Below are 15,091 nucleotides of genomic sequence, written 5' to 3'. Positions count from 1 at the left end.
TTCTTTGCACGAAGTGAAACAGCCTTTAGCCAGGGGGCCGGTGAATTTGGGAGATGCTTGGTCAGCCTCATGTGCGTGAATGTCTTTGGAGCTCCCTGCCATACAAGATTTTGTTAGAGATGTAATCTATGATGAAGGTAGTAAATGTGGAAAGGAATTGGAGTGCAAAGGTGGCTGTATCCTGTCCCATTCAAATCTCACCCATGGTCCTTCACAGTTCCCTACAGAGCCTGTCCCCTGGGAATGGTGGCACTTTATTTCTGTTCTGTTCTTTCAGTTCTGACTCTGAATTTGCCTTCTCTCCAGCCAGAGGAACTGACCAACATCTTGGAGATAAGCAACGTTGTCTTTACAAGCATGTTTGCCCTAGAGATGATCCTGAAACTCGCTGCTTTTGGTCTCTTTGATTACCTCCGCAACCCCTACAACATCTTTGACAGCATCATCGTCATCATCAGGTGACAAGGGCCTTGGGGATCAACTGAAATATACATAGTAAAAAGCACCATAAAGCTTGCATGTTTTCATATGCCTTTTTCAAAAGGATTTAGCAGCTTTAACAACAACAACAACAACAACAAAAAAAGAGTTGAGCTGATGCACAAGGCAAAGGATTGAGTAACTGAGATGTAATTTCTCAGCATTTTTGGTAACCCCGGGCAAACCAAGTAGCATTTCTGCCCCTCTCTTCTCTCCTCTGTAGAACAGAGGCCATCACAATTTTCTTGCAAGTCCACAACAAAGATTAGCTGTGAAATATGTTTTGAAATGCACAGATGAAGGATGCTGCAGAGGTTTAATGTGTGCTAGAAGAACTTGAATTGCTAGGGCTTAATGCTGCAATCCTTTCCTCATTCCTGCAACATGCAGTGCCATGTTCATGAAGGGAGAAATGCAGCTTTCTACACATAAGTATAAACCTGTAGCATATACCTCTAATTACATATTGTTCAAGAAGATTTTCTCTCTGACCCCTCTGTACATGCTGCCCATGCGGAGGTGATAACTTGGTTTAGCATTGTTATTCTGTCTCTGCTTGTTCACCTCTCTTTTTATATTGTCCCTTGCACTCCCTGTGCCTCTCTGGGTCATAGCATCTGGGAGATCATCGGCCAGTCGGACGGAGGCCTCTCTGTGCTGAGGACTTTCCGCCTCCTGCGGGTGCTGAAGCTGGTGCGTTTCATGCCCGCACTGCGCCGCCAGCTCGTGGTGCTGATGAAGACTATGGACAATGTGGCCACCTTCTGCATGCTCCTTATGCTCTTCATCTTCATCTTCAGGTGAGGAGTCAGTTGCCTCACAGAGTTCTGGATTCGTATTGACAGCAACTTCAGTGCACAAGCACATGGCTCATCTTGTCTGTTGCTCTAGGCTTAGGCAGCACTGACAGACATTTATTCACCCAAAGGGGCTGAGGATCCTGCTGCCCTAAATCTGGTTCAGTAGCTGAAGATTTGTCCTGGACGGGGTGGAGAAATGCTGCCACCAAATGCATGCACTGAGCATAATGCCCCATTGCAAGACAGGTGGCATCGCTTGGCAATCAGCAGTGGCTGCAGGAAGAGTTCAACCTAGGAACTGACTGACAGAAGGGTTGCAGGAAGCACCCAAGAAAATTTGTCAGTGTACTTTGTGGATGCACTGGTCGGACAGGCTGGAGGCAATATGTGATGGGAAATGATGTTTTGTGGTGAGCTATTGGTTTGTTACACATAAATCCTTCATGGATAGGTCCCAGTGGTCTGGCTGCGTTGTTCTCTAGCACCTGTGTGCTACGTTGGATTGCTGGGGGGAATCACTCTGAGAAGCTCACAGTAATGGCAGAGAGATTTAAATGTAGCACTAATTCCTCTTCCTGTGCCAACAGCATCCTGGGAATGCACATCTTTGGTTGCAAGTTCAGCCTCAGGACGGACACAGGAGATACAGTTCCTGACCGGAAGAATTTCGACTCCCTGCTGTGGGCCATCGTCACCGTCTTCCAGGTGAGCCAGCTTTGCTTTCCATGGCTGGGGCTGTAATCTGTAAGTTCGTGCCCTGTGCTCCCACCAATACAGGACAAGGTAAAGTGAGGGTCAGGAGGTGTTTTTTTCTCATTGTGGAGAATTGCACTCTTCTGATGGCATAAAAGGCTCCAGCATTTGATGTCAAAGGAGGAAGACTGATTGTGCATTGTACCGTGGTGACCGGTATTTCTCAGACAGAGGGACTCCTTCCTTCCTTCCTAGGAGACAGTTTGTAAAGGTCACTTCTGTTGTGGCAATGTCTGTGTTTAACACTGTCACCCGAGCACGTGGCTGCCCTCATGTTTGTTTCTTCTTGCTCAGCTAGCATTATTGGGGCAGTACCACAGCTGGACAGTAACAATGGCCAGTAGGTGTGTGGTTATGGAGAAATAAAGAGGCCTGGTGTGTCCTGAAGTGTACCCTTTCACAGTCCTTTTCTGGGAATCCCTTCCATGTTCTTTGTTCATGTTTATGTCGCTTCTTCTGCTGGTTGCAGATCCTAACCCAAGAGGACTGGAATGTTGTGCTCTATAATGGCATGGCCTCCACCTCACCATGGGCATCCCTTTACTTTGTGGCTCTCATGACATTTGGCAATTATGTGCTCTTCAATCTGCTGGTGGCCATCCTTGTGGAGGGATTCCAGGCTGAGGTAAGTTGTCACCAAAGCTTCTTCCATGGAGAAGAGGAAGAGGTGCTAAAAATGGTTTGAAACATTTGGAGGGTACCGGGGTGGAGGACTCCCAAAGTATCACGCTTTTGTCATTTCCCTTCTTAAGTTCAGGGTGGGTATCCCTGAAAAATAGATGACAGTGTTAATTTTTGCAATGAAAGAGACAAGCCCTCTAGAAGGGAGTTCATAATTTCCATCCCATGCAACACCTGGTAAGGTGAGTCTTTTCCACCTCCTGAAACAAAAACACAGTATTTCAGCCATCCCAGGTCACACTGGACTCCCCAGTGCTCATGCTGATGCATGGCTACCAAGGAGGACTTTACAGTTGTTCCAACAATGAAATACAAGAAAAAATGGTCTTTTCCGTTTATGAGTTCCCAGCTTCTTAATTTGTATGTTCCAGGGTGATGCCAACCGGTCATACTCGGAGGAAGATCAGAGTTCATCAAACATAGAGGAGTTGGATCAGTTCCAAGAGGTCCAGGAAGGCTCAGGTATGATAGCTCAAACTGCCTCATTTGCCTGCATCCTGTTGCTGTTTAGTGAGAACTTCGAAAGCAGATTCAGCAGAAACTTCACTCCCATCTCCAAGGCAGAATTTACTGGGTTTAATTTTGAACTTTATGCTATTTTGTGGTGTTATTGGTGGAAACCTGGTGCTATTGGAATGCTTAGGAGAGCAGTTCCCGAATGACCTGAAAAACAGCAAATAGTAGTGAGAAGATGACACCGTCTCTGCTCAGCTTCAGGGGCACCATTTCAAGGAACACTGTGTTCAAATCTGGGAACCACATTTGGAGAGGGGATACCAACACATTAAAAAGGACTCAGACAAATCTGGAAGCCCTGCCTCATGGTGAGAAGCTAATGAAGCTTAGAGAAGCTGGAGAAGTAACTTGATCACACACTCTGTAAGTGCCGACCATAAGGATAGATTTCTGATGGTAGATGGCTCTTTAATTGAGCAGAAAAAAGCATAATGAGATTGTAAAGGTTGGAAGCTGAAGCTAGACAAACTCAGGCTGAAAAAAGCCACATATTTTTGAGGAAGGATAATTAACTGTTGGAACAGTCTGCCTACAAACTGCCGGTTAAGGTCTCCACCCCTTGAAGTCTTTCCTTGAAGACTGCAAGTCTTTCTACAAAAGATGTTATACCTCAGATGGGACTTGGTGGCAGGGAGAAGCAAGAGTAGCCTGCTCTGCAAGGGATGGTGAGCTGGGAGCTGAGGAGGGCATTCAGGGAGGCAGGGCAGGGACTGCACCAACAAAGGTACAGTACTTGCACGAGGTGAGCAGGGCAAGTCTGCTGATGGTAGCCAGGGACTAACAGTGGTTCAGTGACTGCCAGGCAAGTCCGCAGTGATGAGGCAGGTCCAAGGTCAAGCCAAGAAGTTCATTCAGCAAGAAAAGGTCAGGATCCACAATGTGCAAGGACAGGCACAAACATACTCACAGCATAACCCAGGCAAGGACTACAGATGTGGGGCTGAGCTTAAATGCAGCTCCCGTGGCAAGAAGTAGTCTCCAGACCTGGCTTGTCACAGCCCTTTCTCACAACTTAGCTGTTTTCACAGCAGTCTGATCCTGGGTTACAATGCTGTGCTACATCAGAGCTCACTTTGAATGTAGGCAGCCAATGCACCAGGAGGACAGGCGGGGAAAAGGTTGCAGAGCCATGATACTGAGTGTAGGCAAGGATATATGACCTTCATTATTCAGTAGGTCAAATAGAAATGATTATTCCAGTCCTTTCAGGTGTTAAAGGCCAGTACCCCATCCTTTCTACCCATCTTGACAAATGTCAATGGTTTTTCACAGAAGCTAACACAGCCCTCAAAGGTGCCCTGGATCTTCAAGGTCAGCAATCAGTCATTTGAAGAGGCCCAGTGTAGGACAGACTGGGATGAAGAGTTTGATCACAGGAATTTAAAGCAGAACCGAAAGCACGGATGGCTGTGGGTCTCCCCACATCTTACTCTCTTGCTCAGTGTCTCAGCCTAACAGCTTTAAATAGCCAGTGTCTGCCTGTCTGACAGTTGGCGGTATCTGTTCAGACCTGGAGATGCAGGTGTCTGCTCTTGGCATACAGAAGCACACTCTCCTCCCCTTGCTGACGGGGTTCAGCCTCTTGCTCTGCCTATCTGCCTGACCAGCACTCTGCTCATCCTTCTGGCCTCAAGGACAGCTGCTGTCATTTTTGGGGATGGAGGAGAACGAAGTCTTTCTAGCTTGCATCACTTTTGCTAGAGCACCCTAAAAGAGAAGTAATCAATGCTGACCACAGAGCTAACACACTGCCAGCTGCTGCTAATATGCTAAGCAGCTTAGACATTGAAACAGTCACTGGATGGGGAGGAACCAACCTTATTTGTTTCTCTTTTTTTCCTCTTTTTTTTTTTTTTTCTTTCTTTTTTTTTTTTCCCAGATCCCAAGCTGTGTGCAATTCCTGTGACACCAAATGGACACTTGGACCCGTCCTTGCCCTCCTCCAACCCACCAGTGGCTGCTGGGGGGGTCACCAACTCCTCGCGCAACTCCCTGCAGCCTGACCAGATCCGTGTTGCTGTTGGCTCCCGGAAGAGCAGCGTGATGTCCCTGGGGAGAATGACCTATGACCAGCGGTCCTTGGTGAGTGAGCGAGCAGAAACGTGTGATAGCCTTCTTTTGAAATCCAAGGACTCCGTTGCCTTTCTGTCATCAGCAGGGAGATTGCTATGGAGGATTGCATTGCTGCTGTAGACTTCTAACACAAACACATTGCCTGCCCTTAGGAAGCCAGGACAGTTCACATTATTTACCTATATTTCCAGGTTATTTACCTATATTTCAAGGTTATTGATCAATATTCCATTAAGTGTAGGATTCAGCTCTTATATTCTGCTGGTAGGAGAAGGGGAACGCCAAGAGGACAGGGTCTTCCTCTTAGAGTGAAGTATGTTTTGTCCTCTTGCCCTTCCCTGTTTTCCTAGAGCACCATGTACAAAAACGATGCCCCGAGTGAGTTGAGAGCATAGGAAAGTCTGGGTGCTGTCAGAACTGCCAAGTCCTATAACAGATGGCTTTTCTGTGAGCTTTTTTTTACAATGAGGAGAGAAATCTTGACTTGGAGCTCCTCACAGAAGATCCTGCTGCCCCTTAGCACTGTGCAGCCAACATATCTCAGACCTGTCCACCTTGTAACACCAGTCTCTGGGCTGTCTGCACACTGACACACACAGGTTTTGAGGGGGATGCATCGATGCTAGAAGTATTCATGCCCCTGTTATTTTTAAACAGGGAGAGCTGGCAGCCATGTGCTACGTGATAAGTTGCTGATGCAGTTGGACTAGACCATAACCAACAAGCCTGTTTGTCTCATTTCTTCCTTTTACGAAGACTGTATTCAAAGATGGTGTGTCAGATTATCCATCTCCCCGTACCTTGTATTATCTTTTACCCCAGGGCAGTGTCAAATGCTGCCAATCAGATTTTTGGGAAGCTTTATTCTTGCTCTGTGCTGGTGTAAGTAACAACATCAGGCACCTGGCCTTTGGCTTTATTGTTTACCTTCCCTGTAAGTACCTTGCACACAGATGGTGCTATAAAGCGATCTCAGCCAACACCATCACTAGCTCATTATCAATTTGTCGTTAGATTTACAGCGATTACCTCTACCTTCCCAACACGCACCTTCGTCGAGGGTTAAAAAAAGTCCACCTGGGGAAGTCTGCAGCCTGAAACAGGGCGGCATGCTCCCTCCCTGTGCCCTCAGTGGCTGAGTCCCTGTCCTGCTCTCTTACAGTCCAGCTCTCGCAGTTCCCACTACGGGGCCTGGGGCCGCAGCGGGGCCTGGGGGAGCCGTCGCTCCAGCTGGAACAGCCTGGCCCGAGGACACAGCCTGAAGCACAAACCTCCCTCTGCCGAGCACGAGTCCCTCCTGTCTGGGGAGAGGCACAGGGCAGGAGATGGGGAGCCAGATGGGGCAGGGAGGGTATTTCATCACCGCCGGACGCTCTCCCTGGACAACAAAGGCTCCTGTGACCTGCTGGAGTTGGCCTCTGTCCCATCCAGCCACAGAGGGACCCGTAAGCTCGGGACAATGTCAGGGGCCAGCGAGCATCAGGACTGCAATGGCAAAATGCCCAGTATTGCCAAGGAGATCTTCCCAAAGATGAACAACCGCAAGGAGCGGGGGGAGGATGATGAAGAGATCGATTATGTGAGTACTTGGTGCAAGGAACCTGGGGTTGTACTACGGTGCTGTGGGAAACCCCAGCTCCATCCTCAAGTGCTTTAAGTACAAGCTGGAGGACATCACTGAATGTAGGCGGGATCTTCTGGGCACAGATAAGCACACACCATATCATCAGGCTGCCCATAAGGTAGTTGTGCAGGTGGGTGGTGGGAGGAAGGCAGAGGCGATGGACATGCATGGCCATTTGGAGGCTGTTACTTCAGATCAGTGCAGCCAGTGATCTCTACAGGTTAGGATAGGTGAGTCTTTGTGAGAAGCAAGAGCTTTGCCTTAGGAACATCAGCAGACCAGAGCAGGAAGCAGAGGAACAAGAGAGAAGGCAAGTGGATTTTGCTGTGCCAAACTTGGAGACTGCAATGCCCAGTTTGTGAGCAGATCAAAGGGTGGAAAAAGTGGAGGGAGGGTCAACAGAAATTTAAGCAGACCTACATGCTGTATGAAAATGAATCACCTCCGATCCCGAGTGCCAACAGAAGGCCATCTTGTCCTGGCTTCTCATTCAGCTGAAATAAAAAGGGAACACTACCCAAGTAACAGAGCCATTCCAACAGCTCTGAGAAGACATCATGGACAACATCCTTCTCTAGATAGGATACTAGGAGTATTATTTCTAACAATGTGAAAAGAAAGAAATTAGAAGCTGAGAGGTAAACAGGCCATGGCAAAGTATTGCCTACCTCCTCTTCTGTGTTCTTTGGGTCCATCTCCTCTTTCAGGTGGTTAAGAAAGGCAGGTAGTGCACCTGGGAAAGAACAGGTAGTGGTGTTTTGGGATCATATGAGAAAGGAAAAGTACCTTTGTCAGGCAAATGGGAAGTTAACCAGTGACACTCGCTTCTGCTGCATCTCTCCAGAGCCTGTGCTTTCGCATCCGGAAGATGATGGAAGTCTATAAGCCAGACTGGTGTGAGCTCCGGGAAGACTGGTCCATATATCTCTTTTCTCCTCAAAACAGGTTTGTGCAGTTTTTGCCATGAGAGGGTTGAGGAGGGGGGACAGATTCTGTTGCCACGCCAGCAGCTTTCCCTGAGCTGGATGTTAGGTTGCAACTTTAAACTTACCAGTTGGGAAGGTGTTTTTTCTCCTCCATCTCTCCTTCTACAGTCAAACAATGTTTCTCTTCCTTGATTCTGGAGATGAAAAGGAGGATGTGAATCCTAAATGGCTATTGTGATTTCTCCTCCCTTTGGAGCATTCCATTTTTCTTCTGTGTAATCATAAATATTTATAGCCAAGTGAGGTAGGGAATACTGACATTAACTCAAAAAGGAGAAGGAATGTATTATTAATGACTCCATAACAATGGTATTTCCTCCCCTGGTACCAGAACAGCCTCTCCATTCCATTTTCAGTCCCAGTGCCAACTTATCAGCAGTCATATCACACCTTTTAGGGCAAAGTTAAAATTCTCCATGCCTGAAAAACAAAACAACAACACGCAAACATTTTGAGATATATTCTTCCTGCTAAAGGACTCTTCCCACCGGGCCAAAATGCTCATGTAACCCAGACAGCAGTATTCTCACCAGTGGGTATTGCCCCTTGAAGTGAAAGGCCTTTTGTCACAGCCCATGGAGGACAGCTCTTTGCTTTGTGTGACACCTGTGCTAATGGGCAGTGTCCTTCAGAGCAGGCAGAGGTGTGTTCCCCGTGACAGCCAGCCTGCCTGCCTGTCCTCAGCTTTCAGCATGTGGCCTCTTTGCACTGGTGTGAGTTTGGGAGGGAAACTGAAACTGAACCTTTCCTTTACAGGGCAAGAGAGGAGCACAGAGTCGTAGTGGTTAGACTGCTCTGGCACTGGGGCGATGGATTAAAGTTCAGTTCCTTGCTCTGCCCCAGGCTCCCAGTGTGGGCTATGCCAAAATACTGCCATGGCAAGAGACATCAGTATTAGCAATAGGAAAGTCGCCACATCAGAGCTCAGTTTTGGCCAGATCACTCAGTTTTCTGTGCTCCTAGCTCCTAAACTCTCTCTGCCCAAGACACAGATGCCTACTGGAACTTTCTTGCAGGTTTCGTCTACTCTGCCAAACCATCATTGCTCACAAGCTCTTTGACTATGTTGTGCTGGCCTTCATCTTCCTGAACTGCATCACCATTGCCCTGGAGAGACCACAGATTGAACACAGAAGCACGGTGAGCACCATTCCCTCCCACCTACTTTTTAACACAACGGTTGACAGAGGTGCACAAGTCTTCCTGGCACCAAAATGGCTTCTGGACAAAACCTACCGTTAAACACTAACTCCCGTTCATCTACTCAAATGTCCATGTATTAGCAATTCACATCATACATGCTTCTCCTGTGGGGTCTTGCAATGCAGCAATCCTCTTTGTAATAGGCTCATCCTAGTTCCCTCCCTAACCATGGTAAGAGCCCCCATGGTTAAGAGATTGTTTGACAGAAGGGTGGGGACTCAGAAATAAAAAAACAAAAGCGGCTTACATGTGCAGCAAAGCCTCTGTAGGAATGGTATGCTATCATTCATGTACACTGCTTTTGAGCAATATAGGAGGTGGCTCAGACTGGTGTGTCAAAGGGAAGAGAGACTGCGCTGGCAAGTGAAATGTTTTTTTTTTTGTATCTCTGCCTTAACTGACCCCCAGCTCTACTGCACTTAAACACAATTCCAGGTCAGTGCTCAGAAACCCTTTGGGAAGGAGTCCCAGGGTAGTGCAATAGATCAGGAGACTGAGCAGCACTGGAAGACTGGGGCAGTGAGCACCTTGAAACCAGATTCATAGGATGCATTACAAATCCCACCCACTGTGCTTTTGGAGAGCTTTGTGGGATCTATCCTGGCTGTGGCACAGGGCAGAGCTACGGTGTGCAAGCTGAAAGCTGTCTGGCACCAACCTCTGCCAGGGGCACCTCTCATTCCTCCCACCTTCAGACCCCTTGCAGGAAAGTAAAAGATATCAAGGTCATCAAAGAGGCCTCACAGAGTAACAAGAAAAAGTCAAGATGCATTTAAGGCCTTTCTCTGTTTTGCTGTTGTTGTTTTATGCTTGTTTGTTTTCTTTTATTTTGTTGGTTTTATTTTGTTTGTTTTCTAGGAGAGAATCTTTCTTACTGTGTCCAACTACATTTTCACAGCAATTTTCGTAGCTGAGATGACGCTGAAGGTAAGTTAATGGAGCTGAACAGCTCAGAGTCTTTTCCCAGTGTCAGGAACAACACGGTTCATGTTTGCTCAGCACCCTTCTAAAATCTCTGCATCTTTTCAGTGTGCCAGTCCTTCCCCCTACCTTGATAAAGGCACATACTGCCTGGGGTGTTTCCCTTCTGAACATGCATGGAGGGGATGCTTATCCTGGGTTTTAAAACCAAAGGGATCTTGATGTCTGGGAGGAATAGCTGGCCTCCAGGTATGCATTTTGTAATAATGTCAAATGTCCATTCCCTTCCTCCTGGAGCAAGAGTGGGGAAAATTACAGTGATGTTAACGAATTGTTCTTAGCCGAGATAATTATTCAACAGGTGTCTTTGCAACAATAGGAAAATCTTGTTAATCCTCTCGTGTTGAGGAAAGAGTCTCAAAGCTGTGTAAAGAGAATCTCTAAACTGGATGCCTGAAGCTAAACCTCCTAAAATTTGTTTCTAAATTACTGCCATGATTTTTAGAGTGTTCAGTTCTCCCTCAGGGCCAGTGATGTTTGTAGCACATGCTGGTGTTGAGAACTGCTGTGAATGAAACCACTCCCTTAGGAGCCAGAGTATGGGTTTTGGTGCCCCATTTTATCTGCTAAAACCAAGGTGATGTCTGGACTGGGACCCTTGCCCCAGATCTGTGGTATGGTAGGGAAAAGTTTTCTAAATGTTCCCATGTCCTGTTGCTCAGGGAGGCAGAGGAGAAGTGAGAAGGCAAACGTAGTGAAATGCTACTCCAGAGCACGGTTGTTGTTTCTAGAGTTATGTGCCACCGCTTTCGCCAAGGACATTTTCTTTTGTAGCCTTCCAGCCAAAAGAAAAAGGTGATGAGATTGATTGTGGGGTGCAAAATGGGTCCTTGCTGCTTCCTTAGGAAGGGTCATATGGAGTTCATGGAGTTGACAGCCATTCTCCATCCTTCCTCTCTCTCTGTGGCTGCCCTCTATCAGGCAACATGAAGGAGCCATTTACCCGTCTCCCCTCTCTTGCAGGTGGTTTCTCTAGGCCTGTATTTTGGCGATCAGGCTTATCTCCGCAGCAGCTGGAACATCCTGGATGGCTTCTTGGTCTTTGTGTCTCTCATCGACATTGTGGTCTCGGTGGCTTCTGCTGGTGGTGCCAAAATCCTGGGGGTGCTGCGGGTCCTCCGGCTGCTGCGCACCTTACGGCCCCTCCGGTCAGAGCCCAACCACGTCCTGCTCTGCCTCCCCTTCCCACTGGACCCCCAGGAAGGGTCTCAGAGTCAGACCCCACTGTTACTGGTCAAAGTGTCATCTTTGATAAGCCACTAAACAGAGGGAGGTTCCCCTTAGCCGTATGGCTCTGGCCCTGGAGATACCTCATCAGACAACCAAACCATGGGACAAAAGAAGCTTTTTGGCCCTGGTAGGAGTGTTCCCCACTGAAAAGTCACTGCACAGGGAGAGCAGGGGCCCACTTCTGCTGAAAATACTTAGCTGGGGTTGAACATTCCTGCTCTGTCCCTCTGTCACCCCTCCCTTTTCTTCCTTTCCAGAGTTATCAGCCGAGCCCCTGGCCTGAAGCTGGTGGTGGAGACACTCATTTCTTCCCTCAAGCCCATAGGAAACATTGTCCTCATCTGCTGTGCTTTCTTCATCATCTTCGGGATCCTGGGTGTGCAGGTAGGGTTGGTATTGCCCTCAAACAGCCCCTGTGACCCCAACAGAGCAGGAGGGGCAGGCAAGCTGGGAAACCTTCTGTAGCTTCCCACCTCCGTTAGCTGTCTCCCACCGAAATGTCCCCATGGCCTTTGTCAAGGGCGGCCAGCTGCTCAGCAAGTGCAAGTGTTGCTGGATGTGCGAGACAGGAGTTAATGTTCGTGCATGCATGGCAGGAGTTGGATCAGGGTTTGGGTCAGTGTTACAGGGACAGCCCAGGGCTGGCTCACTGGGCACATTCATGCCATGCAGCAAGGGCAAGCAGCTCCATGCCTGCTTGCACAAACCCTGCCTCCAGTCAGCTCTGTTCCTCCCCCTCACTCCCAGCCTGAAGTCCACCCACAACCTCCTTTTATTTTTTTATTTAATCCTCTTTATTTTCGGCTGTTGCGTTGCAGAGGAGCAAGGGCGTGGGCGTTACTTCCATCTCAGGGAATGCGCTATACTTAGTCTGCTCTGATGCATCTGTACAAATGCACAATCCAGTACCTTCCATATGGGGAAAGGAGCCCTGGGCAGAAGAGATACAGCAGTGCAGATTTGCAGGGGGAAAAAAAAAAGTATCTAAGAAGCAGGGGATGTTTTTTCTGGTTCTTTACCCCCTCAGATGATATATTTTTTTCCCATCAGCTAACTGGGAGGCAGGGAGGGGAGATTGGTCTCAGTGGCTGAAAATATTTTTTTTTCCTTTTGGGCCAGTGGTTCTAATTGGGCCCCAAAAGACTGCCCCAACAGCTATCAGATGGTGAGGGACTTACAGTCACTGCTGGTCTGGGGCAATACAGGAGGCTGAAAAGCCAGATCTGAGTTTACAAGTGTGGCCCTGGCTCCTTACCAGTACATCATCCAGGGCTGTACAATGTGCTGGTGTTCCTCCATGCTTGTCCTGTGCCGCCCACCTGGCTTATAGCCAGAGGGAGCCAGGCAGCCCCCCTGCCATCTCAGGAGCTTCTGTACGTCCCAGGGAGCATGAGGGGGACCCTGGTACAAAAGGGGCTGATGGTGTTGCTCCTCTCTTGCAGCTCTTCAAAGGCAAGTTCTACCACTGCCTGGGGGTCGACATCAGGAACATCACCAACCGATCCGACTGCGTGGCTGCCAACTACAAGTGGGTGCACCACAAGTACAACTTTGATAACCTGGGACAGGTGAGTGTGCCTGCGGCCCAGCTCTGATGGGAACTCAGCTCAGGGTTTGTCTCCTCATATATGTACCTCTCCCTGGAGCACAGATGCCTTGTGCCTGAAAAGCCTTATCCCAGGGCCAGGAAGAGCAGTTATTTGGAATGGGTATCCATGCAGAGACTCCGGCACTCATGTTTTGGTATCACAATGATGCTTACAGGTTGTGGGGGAAAGAAAAGGGTGGCAGCAGCGAGCTTGATTTTCTTTTTTCCTCCTGCTGTGAAACAGATGTTCTTCATGACCTCTCTCCTCTGGTGGGTCTGACTTCCTGTCCCCCCGCCCCCTTCTCGACAGAGAAAGGAGCAGGTTTTGATGTGTGCAGAGACACAGGCAGGAAGAGTATTTCAACACTGTGTGTGTTAGAGCATAAACTACGCTTTCTTTTTTTTTTTTCTTTTTTTTCCCAGCCTGCCAGATGCACCTGCTCCACATCTGTTTTGCTTTTTCTGTTACAGGCCCTGATGTCTCTCTTTGTTCTGGCTTCCAAGGATGGCTGGGTCAATATTATGTATAATGGACTAGATGCTGTGGCTGTAGACCAGCAGGTATAAAGAATTTGCATAAGGACCTTTCTGACTTTCCTTGGGCCAGAAAGGTGGGAGCATGCTCTAACATCCTGCTTTGAACACCTCCCTCAAACCAGGAGTCCCTTTTGAATCCTTTTGGTCAAGGCTTTGCCAAGTAGACGTGGGGAAGCGCAGCTGTGGCTGGGCAGTGGATGTCTGTAGTAATTCTCACCGTCTAACCAGTTCGGATCACATAGCAGGTCTTTATTTGTAACAACGGAGCAACAAAGCCACGTGCATTTCTGGGCATGCTGGCTCCCTCCTAGCCCACAGATGGTTGTTTTAACACCCCATAAGCAGGGGCTGTTGGGCTACTGCCCACTGCAGTGCTATTCCTCCACTGCTAAATCAATGACCTTGGTAGTGCTAGTGTAGGCACCTGCCATAGGTTGCACATCCGCAGGCCTGAACCTTGGGGATGATGCTCCATTTACCTCTGAAACTCTACACAAGATGCACCACTGTTGGCTTCGTATGCGCTTTGTCAGTAGATCCAGTCAAAGGCAGGGCCCCCTTTCTTCTCTGAGCCTGAATGGCATTTCTGTCTGGGTCTGGCGGCTGTCCTGGTGGTGTGTGGATGTGCCCTCTACTGACCCTTGAGCCAAAGGTGTTTCCAGTGCCTGGACTGTCTATTTTACCACGTATTGGGGTTATACCTGATCTGTGGATGGGGTTGTGTCTGAACTGTGGGTGACTCTGTACAGGTGGGCCCTTGCCCTTCACTGTCACCCACTCCATCAATGCAAGCTATATTTTCACCAACTGATGCCAAAATCCAGTCAGCCAATCACAAGTTACCCTGCATAAAGCCCCAGCTCTTCCCAGCCCATTCCCCTCATTTTCATAATCATGTCCCCCTCCCCAACATCTAATCACCGCAGTGGCTTCCACCCCCATCATTTCTATACCACCGCCCATCTGACCACTGTCTCTCTGTTCTCCTCCCTCCTCCAGCCGGTCACCAACAACAACCCGTGGATGCTCCTCTACTTCATCTCCTTCCTCCTCATCGTCAGCTTCTTCGTGCTCAACATGTTTGTGGGGGTGGTGGTGGAGAACTTCCACAAGTGCCGGCAGCACCAGGAGGCTGAGGAGGCACGCCGGCGGGAAGAGAAGCGCCTGCGGCGCCTGGAGAAGAAGAGAAGGAGTAAGGCACAGCCTAAGTGTTTGGTCGGTTCGTAGGCCAAGGTTTTCTGACAAAAACCTTCTCCTCTTCTTTTTCTTTCTTGATGGGCCGGTCTCTGAAATGCATTGCTTGTGGCCGCGCTCTGAGCCTTCCTCCCCGTGCCATTGCCGCGTCGCTACACACCACACAGGGGCGGTCTGGGGGAGAGGGGGTGGTTTACGAGGTCTGTAGGGAAGCTGGGGTGTCAGGGAAGCCATGGGGGTTTAGCACCCAGCCCATGGGGAAATACCATGTACCAAAATATACCTGTGCACATGCTGGCACACACTGTCAACGCAGGACATGCACACATCAGTAGACCTCCTGGGCTTCCTGCAGCCCCAGCTGGTGTTAGGGGGAAGACCTGGACAGGCTATTGTGTTTAACCCAAAATTTAAAAAAAGGGAGAGGGAAAAAAAAGAGGAAGAC

At 48.7% G+C, this 15,091-nt stretch overlaps 1 protein-coding gene across 1 annotated transcript in view; it reads left to right on the top strand.

Annotated features, from left to right (window-relative positions):
- The window catches only part of CACNA1I (calcium voltage-gated channel subunit alpha1 I), a 148,093-nt gene that overhangs the window by 114,670 nt on the left and 18,332 nt on the right, over window positions 1-15,091 (top strand). The window contains exons 10-24 of the mRNA XM_035551630.1: window positions 307-458; window positions 1,095-1,280; window positions 1,868-1,985; window positions 2,503-2,658; window positions 3,086-3,176; window positions 5,110-5,312; window positions 6,466-6,882; window positions 7,772-7,872; window positions 8,930-9,053; window positions 9,975-10,043; window positions 11,061-11,245; window positions 11,585-11,711; window positions 12,770-12,895; window positions 13,387-13,476; window positions 14,452-14,671. Of these exons, the coding sequence (XP_035407523.1) occupies window positions 307-458; window positions 1,095-1,280; window positions 1,868-1,985; window positions 2,503-2,658; window positions 3,086-3,176; window positions 5,110-5,312; window positions 6,466-6,882; window positions 7,772-7,872; window positions 8,930-9,053; window positions 9,975-10,043; window positions 11,061-11,245; window positions 11,585-11,711; window positions 12,770-12,895; window positions 13,387-13,476; window positions 14,452-14,671 (2,365 nt within the window). The remainder of the gene's footprint in view (window positions 1-306; window positions 459-1,094; window positions 1,281-1,867; window positions 1,986-2,502; window positions 2,659-3,085; window positions 3,177-5,109; window positions 5,313-6,465; window positions 6,883-7,771; window positions 7,873-8,929; window positions 9,054-9,974; window positions 10,044-11,060; window positions 11,246-11,584; window positions 11,712-12,769; window positions 12,896-13,386; window positions 13,477-14,451; window positions 14,672-15,091) is intronic.

This window comes from Cygnus atratus, chromosome 1 (assembly GCF_013377495.2).
Source record: "Cygnus atratus isolate AKBS03 ecotype Queensland, Australia chromosome 1, CAtr_DNAZoo_HiC_assembly, whole genome shotgun sequence".
NCBI lineage: Eukaryota > Metazoa > Chordata > Aves > Anseriformes > Anatidae > Cygnus > Cygnus atratus.
Note: the sequence above shows the minus strand (reverse complement) of the source record. Positions and strands in the feature narration are given on the sequence as shown.